The sequence below is a fragment of the Rhincodon typus genome, chromosome 22, assembly GCF_021869965.1.
Source record: "Rhincodon typus isolate 14 chromosome 22, sRhiTyp1.1, whole genome shotgun sequence".
NCBI classification, from domain to species: Eukaryota; Metazoa; Chordata; class Chondrichthyes; order Orectolobiformes; family Rhincodontidae; genus Rhincodon; species Rhincodon typus.
In genome coordinates, this window is record NC_063353.1 from 19048142 (window position 1) to 19071387 (window position 23246).

Consider the following 23246-nt stretch of genomic DNA (forward strand, 5'->3'; position numbering starts at 1 on the left):
CCATCCTTACCTGGTCTGGCCTATATGTGATCCCAGACCCACAGCAATGTGGTTGACTCTTAATTGCCCTCTGGGCAATTAGGGATGGGTAATAAATGCTGCCTAGCCAGCGACGCCCTCATCCCATGAATGAATTAAAAAAAACCACGGAAGGTGATAAAACTTGAATTCAATAGAATCTAGACTAACAGTTTAAAGCGTTGGTAGCTGAAGGCACAGCTGTCTGTGCAGAAGTGCTTCAAATGAGGGATGCAAATGCTGCCAAAATTGGAGACTGCAGGTATATCAGAGAATTGTGGGGGATGGATGAAACCAGGGAGGGACTTGAACATAAGGATGAGGATTTTAAAGTAATGTGAGTTAGCAAGCACAGGGGCAATGGGCAAATAGGACATGGGGCAATTACAAGCAGCAGAGCTTTGGATGAGGCTAAGTTTAAGGAGGCCAGAAAAAACATTGGAACAGTGAAGGTGAGAGTTAACAGAAGAGAATTTCAGCAGCAAAGAGCTGACACAGAGTGGAGCTACAAAGGTAGAAGTAAGCAGTTTTAAGAATGTTGCAGCGATGCTGCTGGAAGCACATTTCAGTGACAGATACAACACTAATGACACAATTCAGTCTCTGACAGTTGCTGGGGAGAGGGATGGAGTCAGTAGCTGGGGAACGAAGTTTGCGATGGGTACAATGAAGTCAATGACTTCTGTTTTCCTAAACATTAAGTTGGAGAATATTTCTACTCATCTAGTAGCAGGTGCTGGACAAGCAGTCAGATATTTGAGAGAAAATGGATGGTTCAAGAGAGAGATGGTGGGGAGGTAGAACTCAGTGCTGTCAATGCACATGTGGAAAGCGATTGTCACATGATGTCACCGAGGAGGCGCACTGTATAAATAAGGAGGCAGCAGCAGGGGTGGATCTGGGAAAGAGGATGAAAAGGTTACATCTTTGAGGATACCAGAGATAATGGTCCAGGGGCAGAAAGAGTACAGCACTGCAGCAGGAGATTCTCTGGCCATGACTGTATTGGTAGGAATGGGATCAGGCCTTCCCATCCAGTTGGATGACAGTGAGGCTGTGAAGGAGAATAATGGGTGGTCAACCACTTTTCAGGTTACACAGGTTGAAAAAGATGAGGAAGATGAGCTGATTCTCATACAGGGTATTTTTGGTTTTGGTAAGAGGTGCTGCAATACTGTGATGGGGAGTGGTGGGGGAAACCTGATTACTGAGATTCAAACATGAGCTTCTCAGAAATGGGGCTTGGGTTTGGGAGGCAATCAAACATGCAAGGTCTTCAGCAAGGGAAGTGCAGTTAGAGTGGGTCATGAGCTTACAAGGCCAGGATGATAAAAGGTTTGTTTGCTTTGTGAAGAGGTGATGATGGCATATTTGAAAGAATGAGGCTAGTACCCAAGAAATGAGGTCCATTAAAAATATCATTCGAAACAAGGTCCTGGAAGGGACGTGGTATGGTTAGCAATTTATCAGGAATAGGATTCAAGCAGCAGGAGGTGGGTCTCATGGACAAGAGCTCTGAGATTACAAGAGATTGCTGAGAAACAAAGCAATGATGTGAACTCTGAGTGAGAATAGGGAGGAAACTGAAAGCAAGTTTGACTTAGTGGGAAACAGGAAAGAAGGGAAAGCAATCTTAGTGATAAAGAAAACCATCAGCCTCTCACATTGCTGCTGGAGGCCAGGGTAAAGGGGATGAGACAGGCCTTTAAGAAGATGGTTTGCAGTAGGGAAAATAATGGAAGTTATCTTTGTAATCTAAGAGTATTCTGGAACAGAGAGTTATTGTGGCAGACAGTGATCTGTCGTGATCAGTGCTTTATGTGCTGAGTGGCTAAACCAATTACCTGCCACATCTGATCAAGCCAAGTGACATGCTTCATAGGTCAGCTGGACAGTTAAATGTTGGGAAGTTTTTTGACCACGAGAGTGATCGCTGTCACATCTGACCAATGATTTGCCTGTATTTCGTCTGTGCAGTCAGCTTCGTACAACACATGACACTGTTAGATACTTTTGCATGACTGTATACATTTTGCTTCCTAAAGAGTGTAAGTGTTTGCTTCCCATTCATGCACCTTGGCACGATGCACAATTAGGATACATCTGAACTGATGCTGAACTAATCATAGCACTGTCCATGATGAAAATAATAAAGTTGCACATGACCAGCCTCACCAATGTTAGAAAGCAGCTAAACACCTGACTCGGGATTAGGTAAAAGAAAAATCCCTCTCATTTTGTTTCATTACTGGCAGAAGTTCCATGTCATTGAAGTCACTTGACATCAAGAAGCTAATGTAATACTTACACCGAATCCATGCTTTCAAAGGCTTCAAATTACTTTCCCATGAACAGTTCAAATGAAAAGCAATTTAATTTATCTTTTTGTTATGACCCAACGGCCAGCTAAATTTTAACCTTCCGAATTTACTTAAGTTCTCAAACATTCTCAGGAGAATTTTGTTCATTTTTGAAATTCAATAAGTTAAATAAACCCAGTGATGTGTAAGAAAGGAATATTTTTTGGTGATGTCTCAACATTTGTGTACATGTTCACACATGCAACCAGTTACATGTATTTCAAGTTCGGAAGTCAAAGTTTGGAATCTTTTCCTTCCTGCATTCAGGCCATGTGAATCCTGTACTGTCTGAGTTAGAACCAAGTAACGCATCATGGATGATAGATCAAATCTGGCTCATGATAAATACAATTATACTTCAATAAGAGCATCACAACACTAAGACAGAAATAAATGCAATGTACCTTCGTCACCTTCAATTTTGAGGAGCGCATCTGGAAAAAATACGCTGGATTCAAGGTCTTTGGGAATTTTTTCACGAATTTTCTCAAATTGTGGCATGCTGGCACCAGGAAATTTGGTCATCTCAAAAAGTTCGACTGCAATGACTTGAGGTACAGAAAGATGTACACGTAAAGTTCCAGATACATGGGAAAATGTTGCTGTCACATTTGTTGGCTGAACATTTAAACTACAGAGTCATTTAAAATAGATGTTCACTTTAATGGATGTTGGTTTCTATTACATTAACGGACAGTTTTCTCCAGATTCCTGAATTACATCAAAATTAGAATCATAGAACCCCTACAGTGTGGAAACAGGCCTTTCGGTCCAACAAGTCCACACCGACCCTTAGAGCATCCCACCCAGACCCATCAGCCTAATCGACACATCCCTGAACACTATGGGCAATTTAGCATGGCCAATCCACCTAGCCTGCACATCTTTGGACTGTGGGAGGAAACCGGAGCACCCGGAGGAAACCCACGCAGACACGGGGAGAATGTGCAAACTCCACACAGACAGTCGCCTGAGGGTGGAATCGAACCCAGGTCCCTGGCGCTGTGAGGCAGCAGTGCTAACCACTGAGCCACCGTGTCACCCAAAATTGTTCAAGGAGTTTGTGTCTGGTTGCTTCAAAACTTTGCGCACAGTCACTTTTGGTCAAGAGTGTAAAGAGCAATTATATACAAAGCACTTAAGTGGCTGAAACAGTGGGAAAATGGGGAGGTGAGGGCAGGGGGTGTCTGTAGGAGGAGTTGCTGTCACTGGAGCTGGACAGAACTATGTGGCTCTGTAACATAGCTGAGACGCGAAGAGGCTCCATAAATAAACCAATAAAGAAACACTAACTGATGCATCAAAGAAAGTCCGCAATGTGGAAGGAACCCGCATTAATTTTGCATTTACAACAATTCCATTAACTCACCACTGGGGGACTTGATAGAACATTAACAACCATTGGAATCTGACAGATCATGAATTGGGGTTTCCATCAATACATGATGGAATACTAATAGATTTCATTCCGGTAGGCCCACTGACTATGATTTCAAAGTGATTTCAAATTCACCTTAAGTACATTTGTCGATAGCTGCAAAGCAAGGGCACTCTCTGCTGACCTCACAATGAATCTTGCTGAGAGACCTAGCAAGAATTTTGCCTCTATCCTGTGCAGTGAATCTACACTGTAGCATTGTAGCATTGCTCTTCATCAAATGTTATTAATCACATTAACATTAAAAATACCAGAAATGCCTGATTGATGAACAAGTGCAACTTTTTGTGCAGTTTCTGATCGCCACTCAGGAGTCGAAAATGTTGAAGCTCTCACTGGTTTTTTGATTACCAGCTCTAAGCTGGAGGAATGGCCACAGTGCAGGTTCTCTTGGAGCACTGAGTGACAAACTACAGCTTCAGAGTTTCTGTGCTAATCTGCACAATGCTTGACACGCTGAGGTTGGAGCCCATTTCAGACAGGCAACCATGGTAACAAGCACACCCCTACCCCTGCAAAATCTCGCCCAATATTTTTCAAAAAGGGGCTGTCATTCTGACCCAAATACAATAAAGATGGAATTGTCTCTATTACTCACTCATGTTTGGAGTGACAATGGTGAAGGGTCGAAGGTAGGTTTTCCTCAGGTTTCGTGCTATGGTGTGTGCATATTCCTCGTAGTGTTTCATCAGATGTGCAGTTCCTCCTTCTGTCCGTTGGATCTGTTCCCAGTGCTCCTTGTTCTGGGGGTCTAAAATAGCACTAGCAGCTTTGATAATGTTCTGAAACAGAAGTCATGGCAAATATTTAATGCTTGCAAATTTGCACTTCAGGTGATTTGTGTTAGAGATGGAAATCAAATTCCTCATCTTATTATATCACATTTCTGTCCGGGAAAGGTGCCAGACAGGAGGCTTTGTGACTGTTTCTAACCTCCATCCCAATTACCATTGAACAAGAATATTACTCTCTATAGTGCTGTATTATTTACAGGAAATCTTTTAAGCTTTTTTTTAAGAATTGGAGCCAAAGTCACCAGTTAATATCCTTTCTGGGGTTGACTGCCTCGGTTCACAGTCAGTAACGCTGTAAATGATACTCTATTTGTGAATACTAAAGTCCCTATCCTGTTACTTCAACTTGGGAACTTGGAAAACAAAATTGAAACTGCAGTCATAAAATAACATGGTGGTCTTGATCTTACTCCCTGGCCACATGTAACCAGTTTTAAATGATACGCAGTTGCAGATAAGACACAACGGCTTTCAAAACCTGAAGTCCCAATGTGGGAACATAGGTCTTCATGTCTTGCACAAAGCCCAAATCCAGCAACCAAGCATCAATTTCAAAAAGAAGACTTTTTTGATACAATGCAACTATGAAAATAAATACTTAAAATTCTAGTAATAAACAACAACTAATAAGCTCTGTTCAGACATACTTTACTACTGCATCTACATGTACATCTGTGTAACTATGGTGGCTTAATCCACAGATCACCTTACATTAAGCATCAATGAATACATTTACATGTAGTGGCAGAATAATGTTGCAACTCAAAGACTGAACTGCATTATTTAAAGTGCATTAACCATAATCTAAGAGAATTAATTCAACTTGTTTAAGGTGCAACACAACTGTCATTATTTTGAGATGTTTGAAAAATATACTGTACTCTCTTTCATAACCTTTATGTCAATACCTCACCTGCCTTATACACGAGACTCGCCATCTGCTCGTCATTTCTACCAGGCTCTCTAACCGGTCAACCAAAGGGGACCTAAAGCAGCCAATGCCATCACCTTTGTCCCAGTATCTTGGTGCTCCTGCAGATGGTTGTCCTGTCTGCAGAATGCCCTCCTCTGGTAGCACTACTGAACTGGAGCTTGCTGTAGAGGATTAGGATGCAAAGCACACTTAACCATATCAGTATCTCAAGTTCCTGGTACACTGCCAATCAGCATCTTACTCATTAAAGAGCAAAGTTGGAAGAAACACGAGCAAAACTCAAAAGGTTAGCTCCTGGAAATCTCTCAAGAATGCCAACAGATGTAGTAACCAGTCATGGGCACAAAGGATGAGTCAGTATCATGATCTTCAATTAGCATCGCACTGTCCTAACTGCTGTTTAAACTTTGTAGCACCATATCACACAACCTGTTATTTTGAATGCCAATTTATAGAAAGCTGGGTATAGCAGATTAATTGAGAAGTCACATTTCAAACTTGGTGTTCCAACTATGAGATCCCATTTTGTAAGATTACTAAGTTTTAAAAGTACAAAGGAATGACACTGTTCAATATGGCTTTGAACTTAAAGCACAGCAAGTATCAGTTACAACACATTCCAGCTCTGCTAACAGCAACAGCAGCTCCAGCTGGCAGTGACCTTTGGCTAAACATAGGAAAGTATTTCTCCTTTGGAGCTAATGAGGAAATAGGCTGCACTTTAAGATAATTAACTCCGGTATCGAGGGTCATGGTCAGTCGCTTAAACCAAAAGACCAAGTTTCAGGAGTTTACTTAATCACATGATGATGTTAATGAAGGTATGTTCTGCAATTCCTTCCATGCCTTTGACTTAAATTTATACTACTCAGCTGCTAAACTTGAGGTTACCGCAAACAGTCAAACATAGCCAAAGCAACAGAAGGAAATACTGATCTAAAACTGAACTGCTTTAAACACCTTCCTCTACACACTCGGTGAAAACAGGCAATTTTTTTTAACATTATGAGCAAATGTCTGTATTAAACAAACGATGGCTATGACCTCCAGCAGACTTCTTTCCTGCTGGTTGAACATATTACGAGCTAGGTTATGTAAGAACTAATTAGGTTTTAGCCTGACATTCCGAAACCTTTGGGCTTTAATATAATTAACAAGTGAAAAATAGACACCTGATCTCTGGAATCTACTACTGTGCTGCTCTGCTTTCAACCAGCAACCCTTTTTTCAGAATCACAGCAAATGAGTATCCATATTAAACTGTATTTAGAGAGGCTACAGTATCTATTCACAATGATTACAAATGGGTGGCTGTAGATGTTAAAACACTTTCCACATATTGATCACTGACTCTGTTCACAAGTGAAATGGAGTTGTTCATATGCCCCAGAGAACTGTGAACACCACCCCTGCAATCGCGCACACACACATTAGATACATACTAAAGCTCTGTCACCACCAAATATTTTATCACAACATCGTATCATGTGATAAGCTACAGCAGGAGACATTCTAACCTGTTTCTTAACACATTGGTGGAAAGGGGCTGCTCCCTTCATCACCCCTTCCAATTTGATGGCATGTAACTACTGCACACTGCAGTCGGGAGACAAAGATGAGAAAGGGCTGGGCGATTCGGTTAGGCGGACGGACACAGGTTAAAGAAAATGGTTTCAGAGTTGATTTTAAGTTGAGTCCATTGCATGTAAAAATGTGGGACCACTTGCACTTTAGAGGTCATTACATTATTCCCACGCTACAAAAGTCCCTGTACCCAGCCCATTCAAAAATTACTCAAAGAAAATAGATTCCAGTCTGAAGGTTGTTGAAGGTAGGGGTGTGTGTGTGTGGGATAACTTTCAGAGTGTTTTCTGACAGCCATGGCTCAGCGTCTCTCATCCTTGAGCCAGAAGTGAGTTCATGAGCTGGACAAACCAGTGGTACAGAACCACAGCTTGAGGGGGCCATTCAGCCCATCATACCTGAACATCTTCTGAACTGGGTTTAAGACTAGCCTTGGTAGATACCATGTCACTATTGTTGAAAAAGAGCAGGGGGGTGTCCCAGGTGACCTGGTCAGTATTTGTCTCATTAATAGAATATTTGGTCATTAACATATTATTATTTTCAGGTGTTTGCCGTACACAAATTTGCTACATAGTTTCCTAAATTACAACTGTGACTGCACTTCAAAAGTAAATCAATGAGTACGAAGAACTTTGAGATACCTGGTGGTCATGAAAAGTGCTATATTAAATCAGAGAATTGTTACAGTGCAGAAGGACTGAGTTTTCTCCTCTGTCACCATGGCCTGGGTAACATGCGTATCCTTGATAAACACAGATGCAGTGTACTCACTTAATACCTCGGTCATGTACCCAGCCTCAATGTGTACGTCTTTTCTTTGGTCAATTATTGACGTGAACGTTTCTTTATTTGTTTCTTTAACTGCTTCAGTAATGCTTCACAGACAGGATAATGCTTCATAGAAAGAAATCAGCATCGTTCATTCAGCATATAAAAATAAAGTAGGCAATACCAGATACCACACCTCATTGAACTCAACATCTTGAGTTGCTGCAAGTTCAAAGTCCTGCTGGTTTCCTTCATATTGAAGAATCTTCTTTATCAACTCATAAGCAATCTTAACATCATTCCCATAATATGTTGGTGTGTGCTTTGTGGCATTCTGCAACATGTTGGCAATTTTCTTCGAATTGCGCGTATCCATCTTGGTTTCATTGCGATGAAGTTTTTCCATCTGTTGGCAAAATACACAAAAGAAGTGTGTAAACTTGTGCAACAACGGATATTGCGCGACACTAATGGGGGATGTCCCCCAGTGAGTTGAGATAACATAGAGGAACAGTCCACAGCAGTTTTGTTCGCAGCAAGGTCACCCGGGAAAGCATTAAAATGCAGCAGAGCGAATATGTACTTACTTCTACATTCATTCCAGTGATTCCTATATGACATTGGAATAACTGCACTTTGCATAAGACCAAACGGGTGGCCAGAAAATGACACACTACTACAAAAGGGAAGCATCCATTTGACAGCAACTCACACCAAACAACTTGTACCCAAATGCCCACTTCTTAATAGTGCTATTGGCCATAGCAAACAGAAAAGTTGGTTCTATGAAATTTTCTCAACAGGTTTTCAGATTTTAATTTTCAATACCAAAGGCGTCAGCTAATGTTATGCATTGAGACATACACTTTACAGTGGCATGTCATGCTGATGTGCTATGTCTGTTTACCTCACATTAGTAATATTTCTTAAAAAGAAGACAAATTTCATTTATAAAGTATGTTGTAAAGTCACAGGATGATTCGGAATACTTCACAGACAATGAAATAATGCAGACCTTAAATTGTAAATGAAAAGGTCTCAAACAGACCCAACAGTTCTTTGTATTCCTGTTGGTGTCGACTGAGGAAGAAACAGATTGAAAACAATATCAGGGGAATTCCCCTCATCTCCCTCACAGGTTACCATTCAATCTCGTCCAATATTGATGGCGTTACAGTCTAATGATTCAGCTGAAAGAAGAGCACCACTGACAGTGTAGCGCTCCCTCAGTACTGCAGTAGAATATCAACTGAGAATGTGCAGCCAGGTGTGCAAGATGGAACTTCAATCTACAACCATCAGAATTAAGAATGCTGTCTTATGGTTGGTGGGGCAATGATTCCCACATGGGACCTCAACATCCACCCTGATCAGTTTTATGGAAACTCCAAATGGACACTTACTCATTGTGAGAAAAGGAAATGTATTTCTTTGAAAACTTGAGAAGTTACATGCAAGCAAAGAATGGCTAGAGACAGATACAGACTGAGGTCTAGGGGTTGACTGTTGCCACTTCAGTAGATTCTTTGAATCTTGGCAATAAAAATATAGTGCTACAAAAATGAAAACTGAATCTGCAGCAAAGAATCAGATTGTTAGGTTGATTCCTGCAGCTCAATTCAGAATCAATACAGTTATAAGTCATATTCATTAACATTTGGCCCTGAGAAAGCAAAGACTATATAGCACCGAACCAGGTTCTTTCTGCAAATCTGCCAGGTATTTTCAGCATTTTCTGTTTTCATTTCAGATTCCTAGCAACAGCACTATTTTGTTTTTGTGTAAAAGGCATATACAATAAAGGGACATACAATAGACTTGAGCTGAATGAAGGTGAGTGTGGTACAGTTGAAAAGATCTGGAGGGAGCCAGCCTTTTTCTTCATTGCAGTGACGAATTGCAGTTCCTGCATAAAGAGAAACAAAGATCTGATCACCAGACAATCGCTACTCATTTCACTAAGTTAATTGAGTATAATCAGACACCCACAGGGTGACAACTATACAAGCTCACAATTTAGTCCAAGTTATTCTTTGTTGAGCAATGTAACTTTTAAATTATTGTAATGCCACAGGCTCAAAGAATAATTTTTCTACACTAAAGTATAGAGAGAAAGAAAGAGTGATCATTAGTGAGAAAGAAGGTAAGAAGACAATTAAGAGGGTGGGAAGAGCATATTAGGAATCCTGTGATAATTTTACACTTAAAAATGCTACATGTGAACTAAGTTAGTAATTAGCAATTATGTACATTCTTCAAGAATTCAAATAAAAGTTCTGAAGGTACCCTTCAGGGGTTATATGGAGCTTATTTTCCATTGCTTAAACAGCAGATTTCACTATGCAGGAGAGCACCACACACTTGTTTATTTTCTGGAATAATCTATCACAGGTTTTGGAGTAGATCTGTAGCTCGGGTTGAGAGTGTTGAGGTTGGTTGGCTCGCCGAGCTGGTTTGTTGTTCCGCAGACATTTCGTTACCGTACTTGGTAACATCATCAGTGCAGCCTCTGATGAAGCGTCGGTGTGTTTTCCCGCCTGGTTTTTAAATTCTGGGGTCCGTTGCGATGGATTGCCTCACTTCGGGTTTCCTCCGTAGTGGAACATATATGGGGTCGAGTTCAATGTGTTTATTAATAGCATGCTTCGTGGAGTGCCATGCTGCCAGGAATTCTCGTGCTTGTCTCTGCCTAGCCTGTCCCAGGATCTTGGTGTTGGCCCAGTCGAAGGCGTGGCTCTCCTTGTCCATGTGGACTGAGATGAGTGAGTATTGGTCGTGTCTTTTTGTAGCCAGTTGGTGTTCATGTACTCTTGTTGTTAGTTTCCTTCCTGTTTGTCCGATGTAGCGTTTCTCGCAGTCTCTGCAGGGGATCTTGTAGATGACATTGGTCCTGTCCATGGCGGGGAGTGGGTCTTTAGTTCGGTGAGCACTTGTCGTAGGGTTGATGTGGGCTTGTGTGCCACTCTGATGCCCAGCGGTCGTAGAAGTCTTGTGGTGAGTTCTGACATGCTCCTGATGTAGGGTAGTGTGATGAGTGTGTCGGTGCGTGTAGAATATTTCTGATGCGGTTCCTGTAGGCATCTCCTGACCCGGTTCTTTGGATACCCATTATCCTTGAACACTTTGAAGAGGTATTCCTCCTCCTCTTGGTGTAGTTCCGTGTTGCTGCACTGTGTTGTTGCCCTTTTAAATAGTGTTTGCACGCAGCTTCGTTTGTGTGTGCTGGGATGGTTACTATTGAAGTTCAATACCTGGTCTGTGTGTGTGGCTTTTCGGTGTACTTTCGTTTGCAGTTCCCCGTTTGTCTTGCGCTCTACCATGACATCCAGGAATGGGAGTTGTTTGTTCTTCTCCTCCTCTCTGGTGAATTTTATTCCGGTGAGGGTGTTGTTTATGAGTTTGTGTGTCTCTTCTAATTTGGTCCGTTTAATGATGACAAAGGTATCGTCTACATAGCGTATCCATAGTTCAGGTTGGATTTGCGGAAGGGCAGTCCTTTCCAGTCTTTGCATCACTGCTTCTGCTCCGAGTCCAGAGATAGGCGATCCCATGGGCGTCCCGTTGATTTGCTCGTATGTTTGGCCATTGAAGGTGAAGTGGGTGGTCAGGCATAGTTTAACCATGTTGTCCTTGGAGATGGTTTCACTGGGGTTGTCTTCTTGTTCAAGTAGTGTTGTCATTGTTTCCCTTGCTAGTGGTATGTCTATTGATGTGAATAGGGCGGTGACATCAAACGATATCATGGTCTCTTCGTCCTCTATCTTTATGTCTTTAATGGAGTTGAGGAATTCTTGGGCTGAGTGGATGGAGTGGGGTGATTTGTTGACTAGGTGCTGGAGTCTTCTTTGTAGTTCTCTGGCTAATCTGTGTGATGGAGTGCCTGGTAGGGAGACTATGGGTCTGAGGGGGACTTCTGGCTTGTGCACTTTAGGGAGGCCGTAGAATCGGGGTGTGTTGGTTCCTTCAGGTTTCACTCTTAAGAAGTCTGTTTTGTTGATCTGTCCTGTTTGTTTAAGTCTTTGTAGCATGTATAGGATTTTGTTGCCTAGTTGTGGTATTGGGTCAGTTTGTACTGGTCGGTATGTGTTCTCGTCGGCGAGTAGTGCTTGATCTTTGGAGATGTGGTCCTTTTTATTCATGTGCCCTTTGTCTGCAGGTAGTATAGTGATGTTCTTGTCCTTTTTTAATCTGTCCAGGGCTTGTCTTTCCCGTGTCTTGAGGGTGTTGAGTTCCTCTTTCTGTTAGTGTCGGGACTACTGTCTGTCTTACAGTAACTAACAACAAGAGTACATGAACACCAACTGGCTACAAAAAGACACGACCAATACTCACTCATCTCAATCTCAATAGACAAGGAGAACCATGACTTCGACTGGGACAACACCAAGATCCTGGGACAGGCTAGGCAGAGATGAGCACGAGAATTCCTGGAAGTGTGGCACTCCACGAAGCATGCTATTAATAAACACATTGAACGCGACCCCATATACATTCCACTACGGAGAAAACCCAGAATTGAGGCAATCCATCGCAACGGACCCCAGAATTTAAAAACCAGGCGGGAAAACACACCGACGCTTCATCAGAGGCTGCACTGAGGATGTTACCAAGCACGGTAACTGCAGAACAACAAACCAGCTCGGCGAACCTCAAATCTGTCACAGCTCGCTCTTAATTCTTGGCTTAATGGCCTTTCACCTTCCTCAAAAAATGCCTATCTTTGGAGAGATTAGGCTTATCTAAACTTGTAAATAAATGCGTTTTGAGAACTGCTGGACTCTTGAATTTGATTTTATATTGCACTGGTTCTTCGGAATTCTCCAAATACAGGTGGAGTGGCTCTCAGCAAGTTAAATGCAAAATTGCTGGGAATCATTAACTGCAGCTGCCCAGAAAGCAGCTAACAACAGGTCCTGGCAACCACTCTGAATTCTGGCTGTTAGACAATGATATAGGAGGAGGACATTCACTTCTGTGGTAGGTCTCTGAAGGAGCAATCCCTTAGTCTTTCAACCTATCCTCACTCTCTGTCATTGCTGACGAGCATTAAACAGATTTTAACTGTTATGTTTTTCTAACCCATTCATCAAACAAATATATAAATGTCTAACTTTACGATAGAAGTCAAAATGTCAAGAAGAATCAATTAAAAATTCAGATGTTTTCCAAATGAATACAATTTCAGCCATTTACATATGGACTTTCAAGCCTAACCCACATATCACTGCTTAGTACAATACAATATCATGGGGAATACAGCATTAAAAAGAACTGTAACATCTGGGAGGCGATTATGTCAGACATTACATTCTTACAACTACTGCATCACATAAACAGACGTTTTTATTTCAGTCTAAATGTAAGTAATTAAGTTAGATTTTTTTTCCATCAATGCTCATTTATCATTTGCAGAATGATAATTCTGCTATTCACACAAGACTGTTTAATGCTTCCTGCAGCAATTTTTCAGTAAATTATGCAATGTATCACATATTATTCAAGGTTGGAGGGGTAGATAATGAAGTAGAAGGTTTTCTCTTTATTGATGCTCTGTTTCAGTGTATTTCCAACTGCCAGATTAACAAATATTGCAAGTTAGATGATGGGTGGTTAACTCTTAATCAGAATCTGCTGTTTTTAGAGACCAATATTCAAGTTCTACTCAATGAAAGCAGATCACAATTCAATGGACTCTGGTGCTTTAACCAATGCTGACTTATACAAGTTTAAGGAAAATGTCTTTTATATAAATTTCCAGAGTGATTCTGCTACTGCTCATCTCAACTGATAACCTTCACACAATTTCAGTTTGGACCATCACTGTCTTCAATTTATATGAATGTTCTATGTCAATACTCTAGCTTCACCACAAAAATAGTGCAAAGAAAACACCATCTCATGGATAGCAATCCATGAAAAACTCCAAGTGCCAAGAAAGGATGTTTGGAACCAATTTCGGGAAATATTTTATATTGAAAGTGAATCATTTCCTAATGTGATGGAGTCACAATCAATGGGTTAGGAATGGGAAATGAGATCAGTAAAATGGATTCAACTCCTCTCCAGTCGGAGGCACCGATACTGCAAGATGCAAACCTGCCACTTATAACCCAGCAGTGAATCTGTCGGGAATATAAATTGCTGTTTACTGTATTTCTGATGGGGAAATGATCAGTGGCACCCGACCATGCAGGATGTTGATCACATGGAATTGCATCATGAATCATTATATCTACCACTGGATCCAAATTTCAAAACAGGGGACAGGTACAGCCAAGCAAGCAATGGCTAGAGAATCCTGCATTAGCGATGGGGAAATTTAAGAGACAAAATCAGTTGTCACTTGGAATAAGTATATAATAAACCACTGCCAGCAGAGATTTGCTAAGGACAAAGCAGGTCTATATAGCCTAACTATATTATTTGAAGTAATATAGTTGATGTATATAGGAATTTCAAGATCATGGTTGATCATCTACCACAATATCATTTCCTGTGCTATACCCTTTAACCCTTGATGCCACTAGTAGCTAGAAATCTATCAACCTCTATCTCGAACATGCTGTGTTACCAAGCCTTCCACAGCCCTCCAGAGTACAGAATTTTAAAGATTCACCACTGTCTGAACGGAGAAACTCTCCTCATCATAGTTCCAAATGACTTGCCACTTATTCTGAAGCTGTGTCTCCTTGTTCCATGAGTTCCCAACCAGAGAAGTATCCATCTAACATGTCCAAGCTTTAAAGAATTTTCTATGTTTTACTGTGATCATCTCTCATTTCTATAAATTCTAAAAAATTAATTACCCAGTCTCTTCACCTTTCCTTATAAGACAGTCCAGTCCTCACTCTATGGAAAGTATATCTTTCTTTAGGAAAGACCAAAGCTGCAACAATACTCCAGGTGTGCTCTCACCAACGTTTCACACAACTGAAGTGAGCCATCTTTACGCCTGTAGTCAAACCTTCTTACAATAAAGGGCCAACGTGGTGAATGCCTTAAACTGCATGCTGCATCTGCATGTTAGTTTTCAGTGACTGACGATAAGGACACCCAGGGCATTTTGGACATTAACACTTCTTAATCTATCAACATTTAAGAAACACTCTGCACCTCTGCTCCCCCACCGAAGTGGCTAACCTCACACTTATCCACATTATACTTCATTTACCATGTTCGTGTCCAGTTACGCAGCCTCAAAATTCCCTCAAAGCCTCTCTACATCACCTTCATCCACAATCCCATCTAGTTTTATGTCATGCACAAACTTGAAAATAATGCATTTTGTCTCCTCATCCAGAATTTTTTTAATACACCCTTGTGACAAACCCAATTTAAAATATCAATAAAAACCAACACGAACATCCAATTGCAGGGGCATGATCTCTTTCAGGTGTTAAGAAATATTTATACAGTCCAACAACACACACAAGCAGGGATGAGACAAAGTATCTCTGAGCAATATTGCTTATCTCCATATATACATCTTAACGTATATGATTTCTCCACTTCAACACTGTGTTAATGCAATGTTTCCACTGGAGACTCACCGATTGATCCTTTGGGGCATGGCATGGCTGCTGGTCGTCCATATTTTGTCCTTGGCCACCAAATCCCAGCTTCAAAGGCTTTTGGACATACATTATATTTCACTGAAACAAGTCAGATAACAGTTAGCTCCAAGTCACTTAATAGCCATGGGAACAGCAAACTCAGTCCTTGAATATATGCAGCCCAGGAATGAGAGATTCATTGGCCATTAATACCACAACACGATAGTACAAGTCCAACACACAAATCTGAAATTCGTCTAGCTTATTTATACATTAACTACTAGAAAAGGTGTTTTAAACATATTCACACTATTTAAATAAATCATCATATAAATGCATATCAAAAGTCTTGAAGGAAGGAATTTTTTTGAATAATTCTTATGACATACCTTCACAGCCATCACTGGTGATTTCAGCAAATGGGTTATCACAGCGATTACAGTGCTGTCCAATCACACCAGACTTACAGGAACATTGACCTGTTTCCACATCACAAGTACGGGTTTGGGAACCCATTGGAAAGCAGTCACATGGGTAGCATGTGTCACTACCTTGAGGCTGGTAATGGTTGTCCTGCAAAGGAAAAATCAACCCAATCTAAGATTTCATGTGTAGCAGCCCACTGCCTGTCATTATTCTGAAAGGCTTAGGCAAGAATAAAACCTGGAGGGTTTATGAAAAGATGTTCCGTAGTTCATCTCTAAAGGAAATAAGAATCACTATTCAGCTGGATTTTAAAAAGAATATAGTTAAACAAGTCTTAATACTTTTCGTGACACTAGCTTGAAGAAGGGTGAACATATGGTGAGAATATATTTGGATTACATCGAAGTAACTTCTGAAGTTCTCTGAAATTCAATGAGACAGGAACTCCCAGATTTGCAGCAAGGCAGGAGGGAATGGGGTGGGAATCACAGTATGGACAGTTGTAGAAGTCCTGCCAAGTTTACTGACTGGCTTTCACTATATTGGCTGTTTTGTGTTTTGCAACCATCATCCAGCACGTTGACAGCTGACTGGCTATCAAGTAGGAAAAACCAGCAGCAGGGGGGCCACAGCCTGAGACTCTGAGGGAATCACAGGCCAGGTGGAAGGGATAGGATGTAGGGGCGAGCACATATCAGAATTTTCTGAACCACAAGGTGGGAGAGGGAGGAGCAGCAAGAAAGCCAAAGGCTTCTCTATGAAGTCCAGACGAACATACCAATTATTCCTGGGCCATGATGAGGGCAATAAAAAAAAAGCACTTGCTTGCAGCTACCATCTCCATTTTGCTGCTGAAGTTGTCCCACTGTGACGAAGGGAACGTTTCTTTATCGTTAGGGTTTAACTGCCACCCCCCAACCTCTCCAGCCGCCTGGTGGGAGGGACAATATGAAGGGCGGTGAATTCCTCTTTACCCCTCCCTGTGCTACAGTTCTTGACACCATTAATCTGTCACAATTTGTAGCTTTGTGCAGACTGGTTATTTTTCCCTATGGCCACTGCAGTAATGAGAGACATTCATCACACAAACATTTGCCTTAGTGCAGTCACCCCATTGACAACTATTTTTCAATTATCTCTTACAAATCAGACACATGGAGTACCTAGAGGAAATGTGCTGACTCGGATTGACACAAAACAACAGTAACTCTTCTATTTTGCAGATTATCTGTCAGAATGGCATTCTTGACCCATCATTCTCTCTTCCTCATTACCATGACAGTGATGTGCAACACTCCAACATCTTCCCTGTATACCCGCTCTCTCTCGAGCTGTTGCAGTGGGAGGACAGCAAAAAAAATTAAAATCCAGGCTTTAGTCCAAACTTTGCTCCAACATCAAAATAAAAGCTGATGAAGACAATGGCACACTCCCATTGAGCTGGACTCCCCGTGCTCCCCAATCCGCACCCCACCGCGCCCGATGATTTTAAATGGGCAGTAATATTTGCTGTGGAGCTACTCCTGATATCAACAGTATCAGAATATAGCAAACTTTTGATTAACCGGTACCTATGGGACCAGGAGTGTGCCAGCTGATTGTATGTTCTGGATAATCAAGGGATACGCATGATCACAGTAAACGCTGACCAAGCAAAACTTTGAGACGTCAACTTCCCTCAAAAACCTATGGAAAAACATCAACATGCCTCTAAAAATCAATGTAAAAGCACAGTAAGTAATAGAAACGTAATGCAGGGGGTATACACACTACTGTTATACCTTGCTTACAGTATAAATACTCAGACATCACTGTAGATCGCAGTATTTGTGGTATATAATTTTTGCCAGTTTATCAAGAGTGCCAGTTGATTAAGGCGCTGGTTAAAACAAAGTTTGCTGTATCTGAATCCTTTTAAATCAGTGAGGTTGAAAATACAACGGCAGAATTCAAGGAAAAATCACTGTTCTGATGACTGGGATTGAGATACGTTCATTTTCACAACTGGAGAAAAGGTAGTTTGGTCATCCAGATTGAATTAACGCTTTTAGTTTTGTAAATGGTGTTGTGAAGGACAGCTGTGAACACAATGATGGAAACTGTACGTGCTGCTCTTCACAGGCAGGACATCCAGAATTCAGGATATGTGGAAAGGGTTTGGTTATTCTGAGCACTGAGAGGGAATAAACATTCATGATTCAAGAAACTTGTTATGAAGGGAAGAGTGCTGTCAGAGAACTTCAGAAACTGCTTATTTTAAACTGTTTTATCTAGAACAATTCCACTGACAAACTCTGCTACGCATCTAATTTCTTCTGTCACAGAATCATTCATTGCAATGAAAGAGCTCATACCAGGAAATAGTATTTTAATGGTAAGGAAATAGATGTTTGGGTTGGAAAATAAGATCTATGTCAATTGATACATTTGGTCACAGTATGGTATCATCCAGAAGTTCATTGTTAAATTATATGAGCACGTTAGCAATTAATTAACATGGAAAATAGGACTAGTACCATCTAAACAAGTAATGTCATCGTCAGAGTAAGTGATTTATTCCTCTAAAAACATCATTTAGACTATCTGCGAGAGACTTCATCCTAAATATGAATACCAGCAACAAGTCATATGTAGACATTTATCAAAAATCACTGCAGAATGTTGTGCTACAACTAGTCACACAAAGGATGGAATCCACTGGAAATCAGAGACAAAATACGTGTATGCATGTGTTGGGGGTCGGGGGGAGAAAGAGAAGAAAATGGGAGCATTTTTAATAAGCCTCTAAAACCTGTATTAATTGCAGACTAGTTTTCAAATATTCGTTCCCTCCAAAAATGAAGCTGCCTAATGACTGGGATTCTGCACACACAGGACAAGTCAGTAAGCATTTCCTCACCTTGCATCGGCATTCACCTGTGGTTTTGTTACAGTCAGGGTCGAAGCCTTTGGTGGTATCACAGTTACAAGGACCACAGGTAGGATTTCCCCACCTTCCCCTTGGACATGGCAGGTCAATTCTGGAAAGAAGCAGATCAGACCTTTAACATGGCAGTAAGCACTACTTCTAAACCATGACTGTTTTTCTGAACCAAAAGTAGATAGTTACTTGGACAGAAATTAGCAAGACTCCAAATCTCAGGATGAAAGCCAAATCCACTTCCTGACCTCTTCACGTTTAATATTAATCAATTCACATTGCGAGCAGATGCAGGCAGCTTGCCAATTTTACAAAACAACGTGGGAACGAAAAGAATGATAACAGACTCAATTAACGTCAAGATGGAAGCAATCAGTTATGGGCAAGCTTCTGCAATAAAGATCTTTCACAGGGCTCCTCCAAACAAGAACCACTGTTACAAGGTGCAGTTATAAAAGTCTTAGCATTGCAGAGATGACTCAATCACAATCAGATGGACCATCAGGTTGCACAATGCAATTGATCAGTTAGAATAACTTTATAACATCCAAGCTCAAATCAAACCACATGTTGTCTTTACATAATCATTTCTGAGTGCCAACAATGTCAAAACTCAAGGCTTTTTTTCTCCCCAGAATGTAGAGAATTACAATCCCGAAGTGCTTGTTGTTTAGTTATGCATTGGTCGCATTTGCTTAAGAGACCAAATTAAGGGTGAATGTGATCTATTGCAAATGAACTATGGTGTCACTTGGTTAGAAAATAATTCCAAATATACTAACAGGTTTGTCAACTTATTGCTTAGCCATTTCTTACTTGTTTTCACAGTATTGGCCATAGTAGTTTTCTCCACAGTTGCAAGTGTAGCCATGTGAGGAGCTTGGATTGTGGACACAGCTAGAGACGTGTTCACATGGATTCAATCTGCAGACGTCCATACAATTCTTCCCAAAGAACCCTGTCAAAGGGAGTAAAGACAATCATTAGCCTCAGTTTAGCATGCGCCTGCACAATCCTTTTACCAGGGTCTGATGAGCAGCAAATCATATTCAATGATATTCTGAAAATGAAACAGTGTAAGATCCAACAAGCCTTAAAATGTTAACAAAAGCTGAAGAGATTAGGCAAAGTTTCACAGACAGTGGTGAAGCAACTGTGCTTGCTACTCACCTTAAAAGGAAGTCGCCCGCAAAGATCTGGTGATCTCTGTGGTGCATATTTCCCTAATTTATTATTGGCTTGAATTTGAAGAGGGTATCTCCAGGTGGCCAGCTGCACTGAGGTTAAGAAGCAGGGTAAGCAGTCAATCATGTTGAAGCATTCATATAGATGGCAAATGAAAAAGTAAAAGACACTGGATCCTTCTTTTTAATTTTGAATTTTAAATTTTAAAGAAAGCAAAACAAATGATTTGAAGACACAGCATTAAAATTGAAATCAAAATATCATAACTACACATTGAAAAAAGTAATATTCCTTATAATAATGGAGAAATTTCACATCCAACAGCCTATGGACAGCAGAGATGAACTCTCATGGTGAGAGCTCTGACACTAAGGAGGTACTTAACAGAGTATAGCATCAAGGAACTCCAGCAAAACACAAGTCAATAGGAATAAAAGGGAGAATGCTCCACTGTTTGAAGTCATATCTAGTGAGAAAGGAAATGTCTCTGATCTCAGTCCCAGGACGTCTCTGGAAGCAGGAGCTCCTCAGGTTCATGTCCTATGTCCAACAATCTTCAATTACTTCATCAGTGAACTCTCTCCCATTGTCAGGTCAGAAGTGGGGATGTTTGCTGATGATTCTGTTACACTCAGTACCATTCAAAACTCCTCTGGTCGATGTCAAAATGCAGCACCACCAAGACAATATCCAAGCTTGAATTGATCAGTGGCAAGTAATATTTGTATCACACGAGTGCCAGCCAATGACCATCTCCAGCAAGAGTGTATTGAACCATCATCCCTTGAAATTTAATGACATCATCACTGAAGCCCTCACTATCAACATACATTGACCAGAAATTGAACTGGACCAACCATATTAATAGTGTAACCACAACAGCAGGTTAGATACTGGGAATTCTGTGCTGCCTTAACTAACTTCTTGACTCCACAATGCCTGTTCACCAACTACAAGACACAAGTTAGAAGAGTAATGGAATACTCCCTAGTTGCCTAGACAAGTGCAGTTCCAACAAAACTCAAGAAGCTTGACACATACGGGCCAAAGCAGCCTGCTGGATTGGCACCCCTTCCACCAACTTCACTACCAATGCACAACTGGTAGCAGTACGTGCCATATACAAGATGGAGTGTAGTAACTCATTGAGACTTCTTCAACTCCACCTTCCAAATCCATCATCTAAACCACCTAGAAGGACAAGAGTAGCAGGTGCTTGGGAAAACCACCTCTTGGAAGTTTCCTACCAAACTATACACCACCTTAACTTGGAATTATATCACTGTTTCTTCAGGGCCACCTAACAGCATTGTGGGTGCACTTACACCCCACAGACTGAAAAAGTTCAAGGTGGTAGCTCACCATCATCTGCTCCCTGGAAATAACAGAATAGCAATAAATACTGGCCCAGCAGGAACACCAACATCCCATGAATGATTTAAAAAATGAATCACAAATTTATAATAAAGGACAACCATGTTTACATCTAAGTGCAAAGAGTGGTTAAAGTTTCCTTTGTTCATTTGAAACAGAATTTTGCAGCTGTATAATGTTTAGTAAACATTCCAGATATCAGGACATAATCACTAGTAGCACAAGAAACAAATCTCAGAAAGAACATTTAAATCAAGAGGTTCAAGTGAGAATTGTATCAACAAGGTCAATTTTCATACGGTAACCAAACTTTATAATGCATGCAGCTAACACTGAAGTCATAAATACCTGGTTCGCAGATGCAGGAGTAGCTGTCCCACTCATCACGACAGTAGCTATGCATGGGGCACGGAGTAGAATCACATGGATCTGGAACATCACAACCGCTCTCTACTTGAAGCTTTTCAGCCCGATCCATGTTCAGGGTGGCTATATTTGTTGAAGTGTCACCCATTCGCAGGCCCTATTACAGAAAAGAAGAAAGCATGCTTTTCAACTAAACTAATATGAAGCCCAGTTTCCCCTCAGTAAACGTTCTCACTGGATCACACACATATAGAATATATAGATCTATTACCACACACATACATAGAGATATTTTACTTAAAAAGCTTCTTATTCAAGACACAGTCAAATTATATATTTACAAAATGCCACTAACTTCACATGCAAAAATACTTTGATTATGAACAACAATTAAATGCATATATCCTGTCCATGACAGTAATCTACTTGATTTCTGTGAGGCCCACGAAGTTACTTTTCTTGTTGGTGCATACCCCTGATTCAATTAAAACAGGAGAATTCGTCGACTGAATGATAAGTATAAACTTAAAGGTGCCAAAGAAATCAGAAGCACCTAACAAATTCAGCATTACCCTACTGGTAAAGAATTTTTTCACTTTTCAGCATTTTCTAAGTAACCTTAGCAGAAAGGCCTCATTTGCATCCAAGTGCACATTTATCATCCTCATCATTTTACAGTGGGAACTTTTGGAACTGGTGTTGACAATGTGCCAAGACAAAGCTATGAAGGAATTGTCATACTTTTTGTTGAAAAATCACTAGCTCCCAAGCGTAACTGCAATACAAAATCTAGGCTTGACTGCCAAGAGATAGGCAGTTGCATGCAATCTGCAGTACAGTGAAGTACTGAGCCTGGACATATTATCAACTGATATTGGCCAAAAGGGTGAGGAGGCATCTTCCTAAAAAGAAGGAACAGGCTGGGGAGTGAGCCATTCTAAGTAGCTGCCATTGAATTTCCACTGTCTGGTCTCAATATCGGGTGGTAACTGACTGTGTATCCTCTGATCCAGGAGGCATCACACAACACGGATACAGTGAAGCAATAAGTGAAGGAAAATGCTTGAAAACTGAATCAGGGGTGTGCACCAACAAGGAAAGTAACTTAGTGGGTCTCACAGAAATCAAGTAGATCAGTGTCATGGACAGGATATATGCATTTAATTGTTGTCCCTAATCAAAGTATTTTTGCATGTGAAGTTAGTGGCATTTTCTCCCAATTTAAATGGCTCTAGCAGCAAGTATTTGATAGTTTTTTTCTAATCACTAACCAGACATGGGCATTGCTGGCTGGGCCAGCATTTATTGCCCATCCCGATGTGACCTTGGGAAGGTGGTAGTGAGCTGCTTTCTTGAACTGCTGCAGTCCATTTGGTGTAGATATCCCACCCTGCCCTTAGCGAGGCAGTTCCGAGATTTTGATCCAAAAACAGTGCAACAAAGGAAGTATATTTCCAAGTCAGGGTGGTGAGTGGTTTGGAACATAATTTACAGGGGTTGGTGTTCCCATGTATCTGATGCTC

At 40.9% G+C, this 23246-nt stretch overlaps 1 protein-coding gene across 3 annotated transcripts in view; it reads right to left on the bottom strand.

The window, feature by feature from the left end:
* celsr1a (cadherin EGF LAG seven-pass G-type receptor 1a) overlaps positions 1 to 23246 on the bottom strand; it is a 306739-nt gene that overhangs the window by 34523 nt on the left and 248970 nt on the right. For all 3 annotated transcript variants that reach the window (XM_048610171.1, XM_048610170.1, XM_048610168.1), the window contains exons 13-21: positions 21706 to 21880; positions 19615 to 19756; positions 18778 to 18898; positions 15842 to 16025; positions 15450 to 15551; positions 9711 to 9805; positions 8096 to 8305; positions 4415 to 4598; positions 2783 to 2926 (exon numbers count right to left, since the gene is read on the bottom strand). In XM_048610171.1, coding sequence (XP_048466128.1) covers positions 2783 to 2926; positions 4415 to 4598; positions 8096 to 8305; positions 9711 to 9805; positions 15450 to 15551; positions 15842 to 16025; positions 18778 to 18898; positions 19615 to 19756; positions 21706 to 21880 — 1357 coding nt within the window. The remainder of the gene's footprint in view (positions 1 to 2782; positions 2927 to 4414; positions 4599 to 8095; positions 8306 to 9710; positions 9806 to 15449; positions 15552 to 15841; positions 16026 to 18777; positions 18899 to 19614; positions 19757 to 21705; positions 21881 to 23246) is intronic.